Source organism: Piliocolobus tephrosceles, chromosome 13, assembly GCF_002776525.5.
Source record: "Piliocolobus tephrosceles isolate RC106 chromosome 13, ASM277652v3, whole genome shotgun sequence".
In the NCBI taxonomy this organism is placed as follows: Eukaryota; Metazoa; Chordata; class Mammalia; order Primates; family Cercopithecidae; genus Piliocolobus; species Piliocolobus tephrosceles.
In genome coordinates, this window is record NC_045446.1 from 80026686 (window position 1) to 80046267 (window position 19582).

Sequence of the window (19582 nt, forward strand, 5' to 3'; positions counted from 1 at the left end):
GGTGGTTTATATCACAATGACCACTTAAGAACTGTAACCTTGTTTGTTTTCTCATGTATAAACATACAACATACAAACCCCTGTGTTTGTGTAGGCTATTGTGAAGATGTTAATGACAATGTAAGTAAAATGCCTAATAACCCTGCATGGCAAACAATGTTTAAAGACAGAAAGGTTTAACTTTTTAAATTCTACCGTAAATTATTTTAATAAGTCATGCATAAGTTACCCCTCATGGAAAATAGGTACTCCAGAATGATATACACAGACTTCTTCTAGACTCTCTAGACCCCGATATGTCTAAAAATGAAACAAAGAGAAAAAAAATTAGCTGTGCATCTCACAGTTACATATCATACATATTGCTGACCTCTATGAACTTTGCAAAATACTTAAATGACAATTACCTAGAAAATCCATAAATCCATCCCACGCCATTCTGTTAAAAAATGAAAAATGATTCCCTTTTGGACTTGGTTAAGTTTTAGGTCCCTGTGAGAAAGTCATATTAAGATACTTTCAGCCTTTTGAGTATGAGATCCCATCCAATCATATTCAAGTACTTACTTAGTACTAATTTAGAAAACAATGTTGAAATCAAGGGATTAATACTCTCAATAGAAATACAGTTATGGCATGACTTATGTGTACAGTAAACTCCATGTAGGTATTATCAAATAATATGAAAAATCTAATAAGCAATTCTGGAAGTTCTAGAGTGATGGTGATTTCTTATCCCTATAAAGGGTAAAATGAGCTGCAGACCTATATATATATCCAGGGTTTGTCTGGAAGATCCGGGCCCCATTGCTGCTGTAGATGGAGGCTCTACAGATGAATTCACAAAAAATTATGTTAATAAAACATGGATGTAGCCAGTAGTATATTTTCTATTTTTGTATTTATAGCACTACCTACAAACAGAAAAATAAAATTCTGTGCTCATCTTTATAAATCCAAAGTATAATACTAGACGTGTATATCTCCTTAAGATATTACATAAGAACACAAAACTCGGTATGTCAGCATCTACTAAACTTAATGTTACTGCCCCCACATTCTATTCTTTTCCCCATATTATTTGATGGCACCATACAGACTCAGTTTGTCAAAGCAAAATCCATTAGTTCCTTTTCAGCATCTCCTCTCCGTCCAGCCATAGGTAGTCTACAATGAAATCTCATCAATTTTACTTGAATGTATCAATTTGTTGATCTTCCTCATAAGCTAGCAGATTTTAAGCAGACTATACTAACAAGTTTCTACTATTTCTCAGTCTTTGATTTCTATTTTCTACTATCTAATTATCAAATTACTATCACTCTCTTGTTTAAAGTTCTTTACATCCATGTCATACCTTATACATTAATCAGTTCTAGGTCATTTACATATTTAAATGTGCCTCCATATGAGAAAACACTCACAGCCCTGAAGTAAGCAACGGTTCTTAAATAGAACATAGAAAGCACTAGTCATAAAGAAAATGATGGACAAATTGGATTTTGTCAAAATTAAAAAGCCTGTGTTTATCAAAGTCATCATTAAGACAGTGAAAAAGCACAGAATTTCTGACAAGAGTCACAGATAAAATACATAAAGAATTCCTACAAATTGGTAGGAAAGAGACATTAGAGAGACAGGTAAAAGATTCCGCACACTTCACAAGAGGATATACAAATGGCTAATAAACATACATAAAAGCAGTCATCATGAAGGAAGTACAAATCAAAACCATGATGAAAACACTACACACACTAGAATGGTTAAAATAGAAAAAAAAAATGGTATAACAAAATGTTAACAAACTGCAGGACAAGTTGAATCAGCCTCACATACTGCTGGTAGAAATACAACCACTTTGGAAAACTATGTGGAAGTATCTGTTATTAATGCTAGAGGTATACAGATGGGCACACCTAATCCAAAATTTGTTAACTTTTTGAGTGCCAACATGACAGTTAAAGAAAATACTCAGTGGAGCATTTCAGATTAGGGATGCTGAACTAATTGATAAGTATCATGCACATATGCCAAAATTTAAAAAAAATCCAAAATACTAGAAATGGAAATGTGTGTCACAAAAGTCATGCACAAGCATGTTCATAATATGCCAGGTGCGGTGGCTTCACGCCTGTAATCCCAGCACTTTGGGAGGCCAAGGCGGGTGGATCACCTGAGGTTCAGGAGTTTGAGACCAGCCTGGCCAACACGGTGAAACCCTGTCTCTAGTGAAAATACAAAAATTAGTCAGGCGTGGTGGGGGGCGGCAGTAAACCCAGCTACTCAGGAGGCTGAAGCAGAAGAACTGCTTGAACCTGGGAGGTGGAGGTTGTAGTGAGCCGAGATCCTACCATTGCATTCCAGGGTGGGTGACAAGAGCGAAACTCCATTTCAAAGAGAATGTTCATAATAGCATTATTAAAAAAAATTTTTAAAGGACAAATAAAGTAGAAATTATTTGTGGCACATTCAAATAATGACGTACTTTAAAGAAATAAGACAAAACCATAACTACATGCAACAAAGATAGATAAAACAAGCATTATTATGCAGAAGAAGACAAACAAGAGTATATACTCTATGGTTATTTTTACATTAAACTCTGAAACAGAAAAAAACCTAAGTTGATTGACAGAAAAACATTTGAGGGAGATAATGAATGAGAAAACACATAAGGAGTGCTCTGCACTGCTGCTGTGTTTAACTTTGTGAAAATCCCTTCAGCTATAAATTTATATTGATATATCCTCTAACAAACTTCAATGCTATGTTTCAATGAAAAAGACTAAAAATTTCTTCAATTTCAATGGCCTCCACAATCTAACGTACGATCTAACTTCCCTGCACCACTAAACCCTTTTAGGATCTGGCCAGGTCTACTTATCTCTATTAATCTCAACTCCACAGCAGCAAATTTGTACCATTACATCATTTTCTCTATACTTCTGCTATCACTTATGCTTGAAATACCCTTTCTGTTTTTCCTGTCATTCACTTTTCAAAACGCATCTGATACCTTCTCCTTGATCTTCCTCTATTACCCTACCATTTGCACTGCCTTCCCCACTCCAGTAATTATTAATTCCCTTTCATCTACTATTTCTACCTCATACACATGTAAATACAATTATATCTCCATTCCTTAAATGATCTAAAATTTAACATGAGGAAAAAGTACAAACCTGCCCCCACCCCATTTTCACCTTGTTGGTCAATGGTGTCACCAACCACCCAGATGCTTGAATTCCCTTCACATCGAAACCATTAGCAAATCCTGCTAATACAGGCAGATGCTCCTTCGCTTACAATGTGGTTACAGCCTGATAATACCATTGTTAAGTCAAAAAAATCTTAAGTTACACCATGGTAAGTTGGGAACCATCTGTACTTTTAAATTCTATCATTCATTCTACATGCACTGTTCTAAGCACTGAAGATACAAGAACAACAAAAATCCCTATCCTCACAACTTTTACTCAGCGGGGGGTTAGATGGTATAGATCAGAAGCAAAATAAGTATGCAAAATAATATAAAGTCGTAAAAGCAATGGAGAAAAACGGAAAGGGAGAAGAAATGCTGGAAGATATGCAAGTTTTATATCGAGTAGCAAGAGGCAGGAAAAGGCCTTACTGGTACGTTCGACTGCATCCCACATTTAATCACTTCCCAACAAACTACTCTCCAATCACATTATCTGGTCTTCCACAATAGCATCCTAGCTGGTTTCTCTTCTTCCAATTCCACTCCTGCTCCGTCACCACATATTTACCACTCACCAGTCACAGAATCTTTTTAAAACCCTTCCGTAAAGCAAGTAATAGCTTCTCATAATACTTAGAATAAAGCCCAAATACCTCATCCTGGCTCAAAAGAACCACCGTAATTTTGTCTCTCTCTCTTACCTGTTATCCTTGCCCAAGCTCCACAGACCTTGTTATTCCTTGAATAGCCAAGTTCTAAAGCCTCTGCTCATGCTACTGCATCCAAAACACTTCACCCAGGTTGACATAATCCATCCAGTACAATATGAAGATTTCTGATTTAGTGTTACTATCTCAAGAAAGGCTAAGCACTCGTTAGTATGTTTTACTTTCTTATCATCCTGATTTTGTAATACCTACCTACCTATTTGTTGCTCTTCTCCCCATTCTAGAATATCAGCTACATATGAACAGAAATGTTTGCTTTATTTGATACTATGTCTCCAGCCCATAAAATGTCTGGCACATAATAAGTGCTCAGTAAATGTTAAGTAAATTGGAATTACTTATTTTCATTATTCTACTGGACATGATGCTACTCAGAGTCTCTTACCCATGACTGTAGCCCTAGTCTCCAGCATAATGTCCAATATATAACATGCATGCAAATGTATGAATTGAGTCAGTGAACTGCACTTTTCTCAAAATTAAAATTTTACTTCATAACACATCACGAATTTTGTAATATATACCTTTGAACACCCTCCATTCTTACATGAGGTCCCAATCTTAATTTCATCATTGTCTTCTTCTGAAACAAAGAAAAAAAAAATCAAGTTAAAAAGTTAAAATAGAACTTCACTGTGGCATCATTCTTAAAAAGTAGGTTTTTCCAGAAAACAGTAGTTTTTAAAAAATGACTGTGACTAGGTTTTGCTTATATCCCCAAAATGATATGTGACACATTTCTTCTTCTTGAGTACCTGGTGTCTTCGACAATGCAGGAAACAACTTTTTCCATAACAAAATGTTATATCCAATATCTTAACTTTGTAAAATAAATCATGAAAGGGTGTTTTCCTCCCATGGTACCAGGTATAAAGTCAGAGAATAGTGAATATATTTTGTATAACGTACAAGAAAACATTTTAAAATATCAAAGAAATTTAGCTGATTCTTAAAAAAATAATGAACCATAAAAGAAAAAAAATTTAATATAGGTTCTCATTTTGAATAAAGACATGGAATTAAACTATTAGGTTCTAGAGTATTTGTAGTTTTTCATATCTGACATTTAGAAGAAAAAAAGTTTCTTAACTACAATTTGCTACTTTTCCCTATTTATATGCAGTAAACTACTGTTCTCTCTTTTGGATAACTGCTTAACTGCACCATAAAATAATTACAATAAAACAAAATAAAATCTTACCTTTTTTATCTTCTTCATTCCCTGATGACAGTTTAAGTTTATCAAGTGCTTGTTTTAGGGAGGCAGATATTTTTAATTCCAAATTTGTCATTGGTTCATCTGGGCTGGAGAATTTTGAAACCTTATTACCATTATTTATATACCAAAATATTTCTTTGTACTCCAAATTAATAACCTTAAAAGCTTTTTGAGAAACCAAATGCTTTGGGAATCAAATTATTCCCATTAAAAAGTTAAAAGAAGGTATTTTGTAAATAATTGTTACAACATACTACATTCTGTCTTAACAGAAAAGCTCCTTATATTAGAACAGCAAGTCTCAAATAATCATGCTATTGTCAGCATATTTAATTATTAATCAGTTGCACTAACGAGAAGGGAATAGACTAGGAATTCAACTTTTTCAAGATGAGTAATGCTGAGGAAGGGACCATAATGTACTTTTATATCCCATGTCCAAGCTAAATGCTGAGCACATAATGAACATGAAATATAAGTAAGTTCTAAGTGAATCCATACTCACTTTTACCAGTGGGGATAATTTATGTGGACACTGGCATATGGATCTGTAAATTCAGATATAATCGTATTGCAAGGCAATTTCAGTAGGGTTAAAAAAACAACATCTAACATTTCATAATGGCCAAGTGTTGTATACACAATTTATTTAAGTCCATTCAATAAATAAGGATTAATAATATTAATAAACACAGCAATAAAAACAAAAATTGCAGGCTATTCATTCTATATCCACAATGAAAAATCTGACGAAAGAGGCATTTTAAAAGTACATAGGCAAGGCATGGTCGCTTATGCTCATAATTCCAACACTTTGGGAGGTTGAGACAAGAGGACTGCTTGAAGCCTGGGCAACAAAGAACCCTGTCTCTACAAAAAAATAAAACACATTAGTCAGTCATTGATATGGTTTCCCTGTGTCCCCACCCAAATCTCATCTTGAATTCTAGCTCCCATAATCCCCACAAGGTGTGTGAGGGAGCTGGTGGGAGGTAACTGAATCATGGGGATGCATTTTTCCCATGCTGTTCTCATGATAGCGAATACGTCTCAGAAGATCTGATGGTTTTTTCTTGCCTGCCACCATGTGAAAGATTCCTTTATTACTCCGTCTGCCTTCCGCCATGATTGTGAGGCCTTCCCAGCCATATGGAACTGTGAGTCCATTAAACCTCTTTTCCTTTATAAATCACTCAGTCTTGAGTGATTTCTTTATAAATCACTTTCTTCATAACAGTGTGAATACAGTAATAGTAGCATACACCTATAGTTCCAGGGAGGGTTAGGCAGGAGGATGGCTTCAGCCCAGGAGTTCAAGGCTGCAGTGAGCTATAATGCCACTGCATTACAGCCTGGGTAAGAGAGGGACTGTTCCTCTTAAAAAAAAAAAAAAAAAAAAGTAAAAACCTACATCCTCATAATTTGTATAATACCACCAAATGAATTTAGGATAAAATATTTAATTATTCTCATCTCACTACCTTTTTTCTTTTCCTTTTTTAAAGAGTCAATCTCAAGATCCTCCTGCCTCAGCCTGAGTAGCTGCAACTACATGAGCATACCACCAAACCCAGCTAATTTTTTTTTTCTTGGAGAGAGAGGATCTCGTTCAGATTGGTCTCAAACTCCTGGGCTCAAAGGATCCTCCCTCCTAGGCTTCTCAAAGTGCTGGATTATGAGCTTGAGCCACAGTGCCTGGCCTCTTACTGCCCTTTAGTAAAATAATGGCTCAACATTTAGAGAAAAAATTAACTCATACTATTATAGTACAGACTCTATTATATTACTAAAGAGATTAACAACGAGCCATGACAGAAGTTTTGTCTTTTCCCAATTATTTTTCTAACTGCTAAATTGGCCAACAAAGCATTCAAAGGTCTCTTCTAACTATGAAAATGGAGAGAGAATAAAATCATCCTGAGTAGTTTCCTTAGCAATAATCTGTACTCAGAATGTAATGAACAAGTAAGTATCTAAAGTTTCTTAGGGTTCTTATCTTGGTTCTATATTATTCAATACTCTATAAATTTAAGTAGGATCAATGCAGAATAAAGGGAAAATCATGAGTTCATAGCATGAATAAAAATTACAATAGATGCCTACTTGCAGCCAAAAAAAAAAATTCACTTTTTTTTAAGTTCTGTAGTTTTCTTCTAAAACAATTTAGTACTCAAGTGTAGCATGAAGAAGACCTGGTTCAACAAAGGTACTCGATATACATGTGTGGGAATACAGAGTCTGGTTATCAGAAGGCGAATATGAAGAATCTGTACAATTCTATTGCACAATGAGCAAAAGCTTTTTTAAGACTTTCACAAATATGTCACCTAAATCAAATGCATTAAAAATTGACCAGTAGTAATGAGATTAACAGTAGTTTTCAGGGATCTGAAAGTAAAGATGGATGATTAGGCCTCTGCATTATTTTTTACCTCAAACAGATTCCATGACACGGAAAACTGCTTCAAAAAATTTTACCATGCCACATCACTGCGCACAAGAAAAATGTGTGACTTCCCCACCCTGATGATACATGGCCCTGTAATTATGACAATACAATATGCAAATCTGTTACACAGTTGCATTGTGTACACGCTCTCAAGTTGCAGAGAAATAAAAATTTAAGGCAGATTTAAGGGAGAAACCAAATGGTTCAGAGCTTGGTGGCCTACATAGTAGCTACAAATGGTATCATGCTAAATCATAAAGGAAAGTACCATGCACAAGTGCTACTATTCAAGTGTGACAAAAATATGTAACTATATAAAGTGTACCTTGGTCTTTTTATTGCTTCTACTGGCTTAGGGGCTTGAATGATGTGTTCCTGAAATTTAGGTTTTAATTCAGATAGTTCCTTCTTCTCAGTAGTCTTGACTTCAGGTTTGACTGGCTCAGGTGGCTTCTCACTATTATGTCTACCTTTTGTACAGCCCTGTTAATGAAAGATATTCATTAAGAGCTATATATTTTACATTTCATGATAGAAACACTATATTTTCAATTCTTTGATTCTATTTCATGTTTTCTCCAGTTTCATTACATTGAATTTAAGAAATTAAAAACAGAACTCCAAATGTGCTATATTTGCTGAATCTCTGAATGCTTTTTAAAAAAGTTTTTGAATTACACTTCATAAACATCTACTTATTCGATTAAAAATACAGCATAAACCTCTTGTTTAGAGAAGAATTCTGAGGAATCCCACAAAGAACTGTAAAAAATAGTTACACATAAAAATCTGTTACACAAAAAGGCCTCAATTTGAGACCTAGTTCTCAACATACTTATTAGTTACATGACCTTAAGCAAGACAATCTTTTTAAACCTCCATTTCCTCATTTGTAAAATGGAGGTAATCTTGCGTAAGATATTTTCTGAAAGGGTTAAATAATATAATGCCTGGCACATTTGGCAGGTGATAACCTTCAACAAATGTTAGTTACTTTTCTACTACATTCTCCTGAATTATATATACTCTTTAACACCTCTGAAATGATACAATCAATAGCATTATCAGTTTGTTAGTAGCTTTAGTTTTCTTAGTGGTATATAAAATGGTTTTATATAAAAATGGTATATAAAATATTTCAACAGCATCTTAGATAAAACTTTATAGTTCCTAACTGAAACGGCTTTAAATTGTTCCTCACCACTTTATCCTTCTTGATGTTCTTTCAACACAACAGAAAGAACAAATCTAAAATGATAAGCAAGTAACTAATATCTTAAAACGTTAACTTCCAAAACAGATTCTTTATTTTACAAGCTGTGGAAGGGAGATGAGCTGCTTTTTAAAAGGTGTTATCTGCAAGTTGATGAAGACACCAATCAATCTGTATCAGAAATCAGACTCCTCAAATCTGAAGCTTTCTGTAACATGTATTTTCAGGAAGATAATCTAGAAAAAAAAAATTAATACTTACTACAATGCTTAAGAAATCAGAAAAATCAGTTGTTCTTCTCTTACAGCAAGACCAACCCTATGGAAAACAAGAGAAAGAAATTAAAAACTCTATTTGCATGGGAACCATGACCCACTAAAACACTCTACTTGCACTTATCTACTTGAATCCTGCAGTAACTTGCGTATACATAGAGTGCAAAATTTCAGTGTTGCATATAATTCACCTAATCAAGTAAAATGAATATTAATCTTTGATTTTTAAAAAACCAATTAACCAATGTTAAAGTGATTTGTGCTGTGCCCTATCATCAAGGGAAGCACCTTTATAAAACAAAAATGGCTTTTCTTTTCAACAATCGGGTCTGCTTATTAGAAGAAAAACACGTTATAATTCCTAAAACTATCACATAACCAATATTCAAAATAAGTATAGGTATTTTACTTTTCAAAGCTATTAAGTTAATGATAATAACAATAATTTAGTTTTTAAACCAAAATCTATTACAGTTTCACAATAAGCATTCTATTTTCAGAACAACAAAGATTAACTAACATAGCAGCCAAAGCACTAATAAGTCTTTGAAGGTGATCTTTTCAGTGAGAAGCATAAAGACACAGAAACTATTACTATTTGTAACTTTTGAACAAACTATCAAGTAGTTTACCAAAAAATGGTTTTAATAATTATCTTTTAATTCCAATGTTTATAGAGAACAGGGAAACAAAAATGCAAAATCTCAAAACTTGGAACTTCAGATGAAGATTTGGGACTAAATTCAGATTAAGAGGCAACTTTGCACACATCCACCTGGACCTCGCTGATTTTCAAAAGACTGCATAAAAATTTGGTGGTGATTTTTCTCATAATATGCACCTGTAGGTCCCTTTTCTTTAAAGGTAATTTCAAATATAGTATAATTCAACTTTTCCTTTATTTTGAAATTTAATTATCTTTTAATCTGAGATGTAGATCAATCACTACAACCTTAAATATAGGGTTTAAATAGTATCAATAATATAGTCAACAGAAAAGTTATTCTACAAGAAAAAAGTTCCACTGTCTTAATCATGTACTGAATTATGTCAGATACTGTGATACATACATGTAAAATATAACATAGGCCAGCTGTTTCCAAATGCCAATCTGGATTCTATGCTAGTCTTCAGTACAATGAGAAAAGGAAAGATAAATTTAAGTTACGTGAATATAAGGTTGCTAGTTGTCTTTTTTCAGCAAGATTGTCCTTTTCTCCGAATATGCCCCTTCCGATACTAAAATAGTCTTTCTTTTGTCAATGCAATGTTTAACTTCTTACTTGGTCAATCAACTAGTATCCCTTTATTGATGTATATACATTGTGTCTGAAATCTTCTGGACTGTGAAATCCAATAACCTTGGAAAGTCTAGGACTTTAAGAAATGGTTATAAAATAGAGACCATAATAAACACTACAACTGCAGAAGAGAGAGAGGCAAAAATACTTCCAAGTGAAATCATTAAGACTTGGAGTGATTAACAATGCGGTAAGAGAAAAAACAGGCAATGGACCAAATGATCAGAAAGTCAGTAGTATCATTACTAGGAGCAGTAAAGTTGAGAGGTAGACTACTTTTGGAATAAAGGGTACACACTAGAAACTGGTCTGACGTTGCCAATGAGACACATAAATAGAAATGTGCTGTAAAAGCCACCAGTGTAAAGGTGACATTTGAGAAAACGAATGAATGAACTGAATGAGAGAAAACAGCCAAAGGTTACCTTTAAGAGCTAAGAGGAAAACAGAATAGGGAAAAAAAGAAAAAGATACACTAAAACAAAAACAGCAGAATAAATGGCAGTCTAGGAAAGATAAAATTCCCCAAAAGGAAAATAAACATTTCCACAGCACCACAGTTTCCACCACCACAAAGATTTGTAAAAACTAAAAAAATGTATGGAGGAGTAAGGTCTCAACTTGCCCTACTGAACGTCTTCTGTTTTCCTCACTCAGGACTAACCAGACTAATACATCTTTTGTTAGATTTGGTGGTGTAACAGTGAAGTGCCAAAACAGTCTACTCTCTGGAAGGTATAATTAGACATTTAAAGGGCACCAACAATATTTAAACATGTTAAGACTGCTTATGTTCCTGAGAACCAAAGTTGCAGAACCTAAAACCACGGCAGCCCTACCACAGCATTATCTTTTGAGATACACAAAGGAAACTCTTTAAATGTATCATATTATCATGAATTTTAAAAAGACAACCAGCAAAAATCTAGTCAAACAACATTCTACTAATTCTCCAAAACATCAAAGAAGTATGGCTGGAAAACAGGTAACATTTCTTTGAAGTAAAAACACTCTAAATTTACATGTCTGTTCCGAGACTGGCACTTCTGTCCCGAGACTGACACTGTTTATAACAATCTTTTCTAAAATTCAGAGCTGTTATTAGCCAGTAGTGACAGACTGAGATTCAATATGACCACTCTATTTCCCCCCAAAATTAGGAAAGTGAAGAAAGGGGTGCAGAAAATGAAAATAAAGACCAGGCACCGTAATCCCAGCACTTTGGGAGGCTGAGGCAGGTGGATCATCTGAGGTCAGGAGTTCGAGACCAGCCTGGTCAACATGATGAAACCCTGTCTCTACTAAAAATACAACAATTAGCTGCACATGGTGGCAGGTGCCTGTAATCCCAGCTCCTCAGGAGGCTGAGGTGGAATCTCTTGAACCCAGGAGGCGGAGGTTGCAGCGAGCTGAGATCGCGTCACTGCACTCCAACCTGGGCGACACAGTGAGACTCCATCTCAAAAAAAAAAAAAAAAAAACACACACACACACACACGAGAGAGAATTAAAATACAATTTTGTAACTGGAAAAGACCTTAAGATCACCATCTACTCTCTTTTCTTTGCCTTTAGTGGAGTATACACTTAAAGCACCCCCCCCCCAAAGGTCATTAAGAAGTCACTAGCTGACCAAAAAAAGATGAGAAAACAAAGATTTAGTATTACATCTCTCAATTTACTACACAGATATGAAGAAAATGAAAATATACTTCCTACCTTTAATGCATCGTGAAAGACTGGAACACCTGGGTGGTATGTGCAAGCATCTGCAGAAAACAGAAGGAAAAAAAGTACCACTCTTTTTACAATGAAGAAAAATGTATACATGATCATCTCCTTAAGGTGTTAACCTTTAATCCTTTTTCCAAATGCAGGTACCTTAAAAAGGTACAAATGACTGAGTTTGATGCACAGCACAAAGTGTACTATATTAAAATAGTAATAATTCTAATTCAAGAGTATGATGACTAAAGATAAAAATACAGGTTTACGTGTAACAATTATATTTTATATTCCCCTAATCTTGGTAGTAAAATTTGTTTAGTACCAAAACTTCAAACCCCCAAATTTTGACCAGCATTTTTCAAATCTGCTTTTACAAATATACTATCAAACTTGAAGTATTCTTACGTGCATTAATCCATAAAAGTTTCACAAGAGATTTCCTAAAAGGCATTTTGTAATAACAGGCTCAAGATTTTAAATACTGTAAAGATTTTTTGCAGTATCTAATTGCTAATTTAACTTTCCTAGACAGCAGTCAATTCCTAGCTACAAAACCTCACTAAAAAGACCACTAGGGTGCCTCTATCCGCACCCCCCTCCCCCTCCCTGCAACGTCTGGGAAGTGAGGAGCGTCTCTGCCTGGCCACTGTGCAACCTTCCAAGTGTGAAGTGACAGCCGTGTGTGTGATCTTTCTGCCTTCCCCAAGTGTGAATTTTCGACATTAAAGTTTACTTTTTAATTAAAAAAAAAAAAAAGTCGTCTAGGCCGGCCCGGTGGCTCACACCTGTATTTCCAGCATTTTGGGAGGCTGAGGTGGGCAGATCACCTGAGGTAAGGAGTTTGAGACCAGCCTAGCCAACATGGTGAAACCCTTCGTCTACTAAAAAATACAAAAATTAGTCGGGCGTGGTAGTGCATGCCTGTAGTCGGAAGGCTGAGGCTGGAGAATTGCTTGAACTTGGGAAGTAGAGTTTGCAGGGAGTCAAGATCAAGCCACTGCACTCCAGCCTAGGCAACAGAGCAAGACTCCATCTTAAAAACAAACAAACTCTGAACTTCTACAGCCTATTTTCAAGATTCTCACTGGGTGTTATTCTGTACTTCCCTCCCCACTACACCATCAATCTTTACTTCTCTTATGTAAAGGGGTTTATTACAATTTGTGTTGGGAACACGCTCCCAAATCTGGCTATAAACTGGCCCCAAAGCTGGCCATAAACAAAATCTCTGCAGCACTGTGACATGCTCTTGACAGCCTTGACGCCCATGCTAGAAAGTCGTGGGTTTACCTGAATGGGGGCAAGGAACCCCTGGCCCACCCAGGGCAGAAAACCGCTTACGGCGTTCTTAAACCACAAACAATAGCATGAGTGATCTGTGCCTTAAGGACACGTTCATGCTGCAGACACCTAGCCAGAGCCCATCCCTTTATTTTCGGTAAGGAATACTTTTAGTAAATCTTATGATTGGCTTGCTGTCAATAAATACATGGGTAAATCTCTGTTCGAGGCTCTCAACTCTGAAGGCTAAGGGACCCCTGATTTCCCACTCCACACACTATATTTCTGTGTGTGTGTCTTTAATTCCTCTAGCGCCACCAGGTTAGGGTATACACGACCGAGTTGGTCTCAGCAATTTCCAAGATGGAGTACCATATTTTTAAAAATCAGGTAACAGTCAGCTTCATCCCTCCGCAATCTGCTTATAAGACTTTCAACCTTTCAATTCTATTTAGCTTTCAATGCTCTACAACCACCTTGTCCAACATGCCACCCCAGACGACTCTGAATGTAGCCCAACATAAATTCGTAAACTTTCTTAAAACATTATGAATTTTTCTTTCTTTGTTTTCTTTTAAGCTCATCAGCTATCATTAGTGTTAGTGTATATTCATGTGTGGCCCAATTACTCTTCTTCCAGTGTGGCCCAGATAATTCTTCTTTTTTCAATGTCGCCCAGGGAAGCCAAAACATTGGGCACCCTTGCTCTATCACCTGATTCCTGGTGCTGCCTCAAAGTAATTCATTAATGGTGCTCACAGAAATCTCCCCGCTCCGTTATTAGCCAGTATTGCTTCCTTAGTAACCATGTGCTGCACAGATACCAGCTAATGTAGAAAGTGTTAGAGGTCTCTCGTGGATCAGAAAGATGTTATTAATTAAGGGTAGTTGTGGAATTAAGGGCCGAAAAAGGAGGCTGGAAGTAAAAAAGGATACGCAAAAGGACATGAAGTTGAGAGGGGAATGGAAGTAGAGAATAGATCCAGTATTTTCAAACACTAAACTTAAACATAAAACACACAATGTATAACAGAGTCAGAGGCATAAAATGTCACAATGATAGTCAATTTTGGCAGCATGGCAGCAGGAATGAGTCAGATCTGAACCATACAACTAGTATGAACACAATTTGAAAGCCACTGCTTTCAAAAACAAGAAGTAACAAGCAAATGGACATTCTTCATCGTTTCTTTAATGTCCATCCTTTCTTTATCAGTTTTAAGAGTTTTGGTAAAATTAATATTTTATGGGTGAGAAGCTACAACACAGTAGTAGTGGTTAAGTGTCCAGGGCTTCTAACATTGGGTCTGACCCTGGCTAAATTTCTCACTGAGCTGCTCGCCAGTAGTTCCCTCAGTTTTCCTTGTATACGTCGATTAAATAAAATACTGTTTGTGAAGCTGTGTTTATTATAGAATAAGTGTTTAACCTATGTAAGTTACCAACTGTGTCTCCCTTAAACAAACACCCTTTAACTTGCGTTAAAAATTTAAACGTTCCATCAGCTTAAAAGGGAGTCTAATTTCTTTCCCCAGGAGAAAACATAAATCATGAGACTAAGTCAACAAGCATGGTAATTATGCCATAGCACCAAAAAAAAAAAAAAAAAAAAAGGATTTACTGTAGATTAAAAAATATTTAAAGATAACAGATCGAGCATCTGGCTTACGCAAAATGTAACTTGCTTGTGTATTTACCTCTTTTAACTTACTTCCGTCAACTGTACAAAGGCAAACCTCTTCCTAAAAAACCTCCTAACCAACCTTGTAGTTTTTGTCTCCTACTCCGTATCTCCATTTTCTTCTCCTTCCATTCACTCAATTTACTTGAAATATTTATTCTAAGTCTCTTTAAAAACCGTCATTTCGCAAAAGTAAATATACTTTTAGCGATCTTATTGAAATAACTGATACTGCTGACCACCCAATTTTTGAGACCGTTTTCCTGGTCGCTTTGTTTCCTAGGCACTGCAACAATTCACACATGGATACAGACTTCCAACAAATGACTATCTCCCCTGAACTTTACTCTTCCATAAGCAAAGCGTCAGTCTTTCTCCTGTATTCTATATTAAAGCAGAGTATCTGCAGACATAAGTGCAATTAATTTTTTACATAGGCTGCCAACACCAAAGGGCTTTAAAATCATTTCTCGATTTTGTCATCCACTGAAATCTCACAATTTTCCTCTTGAGTAGCATCATATTTGCATCATAAAAATGTCAGTGGCGGTAACCTGAGTATTGCATAGGTTGGATTTTCCTTTTCCTTAAAATCCTGTATCAATGGTGTTATTTTAAATAGCGCCATCAATTTACTTGTGTTCCAAAAACAAGTATTTCAAACAACTCAGAAGTGAAGAGTTCAAAAGGCATCAGTTTTCATCTCCACAATAATGAAGGATGTTATTAATATTACCTCATTGAACCGAGCTTCTCTATCAAAAGGGTCTAAGTAACACTGCATGCGTCCCAGGGTTGTTATGAAGATTTTTAAAAAAGATGATAAAGCGATGATGTCTGGCATGCAGAAAACATAAACTAAATGCTAATTCCATCTGAAAACGTGTTGTCACTTCTCACAATACGCAAGGAATCATCTTCTTTATCAATCAAAACTTCAATTCACTGATCACTTCCCGTCCTTCATCTAATAGTCATTTTCGCTTTGTATCCTTAAATCGACATCTAGGTGCTGTAGATGACATTCGCTCATTTTATAGTGGAGTCAGCATGGTAGTAAAACGTGGAGGCCACAACAAGAACAAGCAACAAATGCCGCTAGTAAGAAAAAGATAACTAACGTACCACCAGGATGAACCTATCAAAACAGCGTAAAAATACAGAGTATTGTGCCTTACCAAGAACACTTGTAAGAGGTTTGTAACAGTGGATCGACTGAACACAAACTTCTACAAGGAAGAGCTTACATGCTAGGGCAACCCGCTGCTCATCCCAGCCACCTCTCCCTCTCGCGCAGGCAATCACAGCCAACACTCCCTGGGGAACTACAAAGCAAGCTCACCAGCACCTCGTTAACTTTTGCTTCCCCGAGGAGAAAGGTGTTCTAAATTCCAGGCGACTTAAAAGGAGTGAGGGGACGACGGGGGAAACACGTGGATCCAGAGGTGCGTCTCTCTCCGCAGTGGCAGAGGGAGGTCAGGCGCCGGGGCCGGGCGCTTGCCAAGGAAACGCGGCGCACCAGAGGGGCGGCCGGCGGGCTGTGCGGGCAGCCAAGGGAGGCCCAGGAGGGGCATGGACCTGGGGCCGCGCGAGGACGGCTGCAGGAGATGCGCGAACACCCTTGGGCCCAAAGGGCCTCCCCCACTGACGAGGTGGAGAGGGGCGGGAGGGCTGGCGGCGCGTTCCTCTTACCGTCGGAATTGGTCTCGGGATCGAAGCGCTGACCGCAGCCCCGGTTGTAGCACAGCAAGGCCATTTTCTTTTCCCACTGTCACAGGCAAGGGCCAAGCACCGGGAACGGCGAGAGGATGCGTTAGCCACTCCCGGGTCGCTAGCACCGGTCTGACGACTGAGGCGGCTACCGGCTTCCGGAAACGATCTGTTGCATTTCAGGAACCTTCGCGAATTTTCCGGTCGCGCAGGCGCAGAGGAAACGGGAAGAGGCGGAGGTAGCTGCGGGAGGCCGGCACTAGCCCCAGCCTCAATAGGTTGGACTACTGCTGGTAGCAACTGGGGATCGGAAGTGGAGCCCAGACAATAGCGGAGGATAAACGTACCGGGCAGAAAATGAAGGTGTCCAAGAGACTGATAGCTCTCTTCGGTCTTCCTCACTGCTCACTGGCTGTGGGTATCTCCCGCCCTCACATCCCCTGCGACCCAGAACCCTTCTTCTTGCCTTGAGGCTGCGCTTTAGACAGCCCGGTGGGTATCTGTTTACCCCTTAGCAGTGCACATTAAGTGCACAATCGTACAGTGTTTCCAAATCCTCAGGATAGACGTGTGAGCTTAGTAAATGAGGAGAGGAATAGCGGACGAACTTCTCCGTATGTCTGTGTTTCGGGTGTCCTCATCTCAGGAGCAATTTTAGTAACAGTTGCGGTCACATTACTTGCAGAATACAAAAAAAGTAAAAATTAGAGTAGCAAAGAAAATTATTGATTTGATGCTCTGCCAGAATTGATCACAATTGCTCTAAGGCCCTGGGGTAATTGTTAATATTTCATATGAGCCTCCAGTTAAGCTATTTATCAATACTCAGTACTCCACTTTTGAAACAGCTAGTAAAACTTCAAGTGCGTTATAAAAAGTGCAGTAATGCCTTGGCTTCAAATTGCATATTTCCCAAACTTGGGGCATTTGCAAGAAAAGCAAACACTTTTTGATAACATATTCTGAAGTATCTTAAAATAAGATCAGTAGCATGTAAGTAAACCTAAAAATCTATACACTGTTTCCATTGATCTACAGGTTATTTAGAGATCTGCTCACGTCCTCCTACCCCTGAAGACTTTTTAGTTTTTCATATTCTGCTTCTCTTCTTCTACCTAGAAGTATTAAATTTTCATATTGTAATCCTAACATAGATACATATGTTTTCTTCTTCATTTAACCTAACGTGAATATTTTTCTATTTGGTTTCATAATCATTGTTACAAATGACGGAGTGTTCTGTTGAATAAATGCACGGTAATTTAACCTTTCTCTGATTTTAGTATATGTAAGTAACAATGATCAACTTGTGTATTGTTTTTCTTATTTCAAATTTCCCCCTTTAGGAAAATTTTTGGAAAGCAACAGTTCTAGGGTAAAGGGCATAAGCCTTTTTAAATAACTTTTAAGAGTTTGAAGATGTATAGAGCCAATTGCTTTCCAAAAGGTGGTACCAATTTACAGTTTCACCAGCTGTGAATGTAAGTAATAGACCGTAGAAATTAATCATACATAATTGGAAATGAATAAGTGGAGAGCTCTAAAAAGTTTTAGTTGTGACCAAATCTGTTGTTTTGAGTATCCTAGTATCAATGCAACATTGCCAGGATTGTTAGTGAACTAAACCTTTTAAATAGTTTTAATGTTTATTTCTAGTTTTTCACCTGTAGCATTTTACAATCAGAATATAATTGCTTAAGGTAGATAATTTGGAAAATGAAGAAGTATACTAAGAACAAAGTCAGCGATAATTCCGCCACCCAGCAATAAGCACTGAATGGCTAAAATAACTCTTTGGTAAATTTATTTTCAGTGTTTCCTGTCACCCCAAGCATTTGTAGGTATACATGTTTAAAAAGAGTCATATTATATATAGGAGTTAATGTTCCTCCCTTGGGTATTTTGAGAAACTATAAAATTAAATCATTCTTATGATTAAGAAAAACAGTGATACAGCAACAGCCTGTTTCAATCCCACCTCCACTTACATTTCCATTCCAACACTTCAGTGCTGACTACCACCCACTGTTTGAAAAACTTTCTGGCATTTACATGTATATTTTATACACACTTTGAGTATATCTTCCCTTCCTTCTTTACCCACATACATATCAAAATTTGCTTTGACTATCTTGTTATTAACAAAAGACTTAAATAAATATTGTAACATAAAACAATTGTCAATTATTCTTGTTGCAAAGTGGATGTTCATCATAGTACTCTCTTTTTCTGCATTTAAAAATATTTCCTAAAAAAGTTCAGTTAAGTTTAATTAAGCTCCGTTATCTTGGGCTGGGTGCTGTGGCTTACTGCTGTAATCCCAGTACTTGGGAGGCCAAAGTAGGTGGATCACCTGAGGTCAGAAGTTTGAGAGCAGCCTGACCAACATGATGAAACCCTGTCTCTACTAAAAATACAAAAAAATTAGTTGGGTATGGTGGCGCATGCCTGTAACCCCAGCTCCTCGGGAGGCGGAGGCAAGAGGATCGCTTGAACCTGGGAGGCAGAGGTTGCAATGAGCTGAGATCACGCCATTACATTCCAGCCTGGGTAACAAGAGCAAAACTATATCTCAAATAATAATTATAATAATAAAGTTCCATTATCTTAAAAGCGATTATAGATATGATGCGTATGTATCTATGTAAGTGTACAAAATAATATTTGAAAAGACCATTAATCTTTTATAATAATGGCTATGTATAAAGACAAGGATGAGTTTAAAGGAGTGAAGTTAATATTTTATTTTATACTCTTAGATTTTTTTGAAAATATAAATACATATTCATTTTTGA

General features: G+C 36.8%; 1 protein-coding gene across 1 annotated transcript in view; it reads right to left on the reverse strand.

Moving 5' to 3' along the window:
• The window catches only part of CHORDC1 (cysteine and histidine rich domain containing 1), a 29323-nt gene extending 12115 nt beyond the window's left edge, over positions 1-17208 (reverse strand). Inside the window, exons 1-7 of the mRNA XM_023209203.3 lie at positions 16770-17208; positions 12107-12156; positions 9073-9129; positions 7924-8081; positions 5132-5235; positions 4455-4513; positions 230-300 (exon numbers count right to left, since the gene is read on the reverse strand). Coding sequence (XP_023064971.1) covers positions 230-300; positions 4455-4513; positions 5132-5235; positions 7924-8081; positions 9073-9129; positions 12107-12156; positions 16770-16833 — 563 coding nt within the window. The 5' untranslated portion in view covers positions 16834-17208. The remainder of the gene's footprint in view (positions 1-229; positions 301-4454; positions 4514-5131; positions 5236-7923; positions 8082-9072; positions 9130-12106; positions 12157-16769) is intronic.
• Between the last annotated feature and the right edge of the window lie 2374 nt (positions 17209-19582).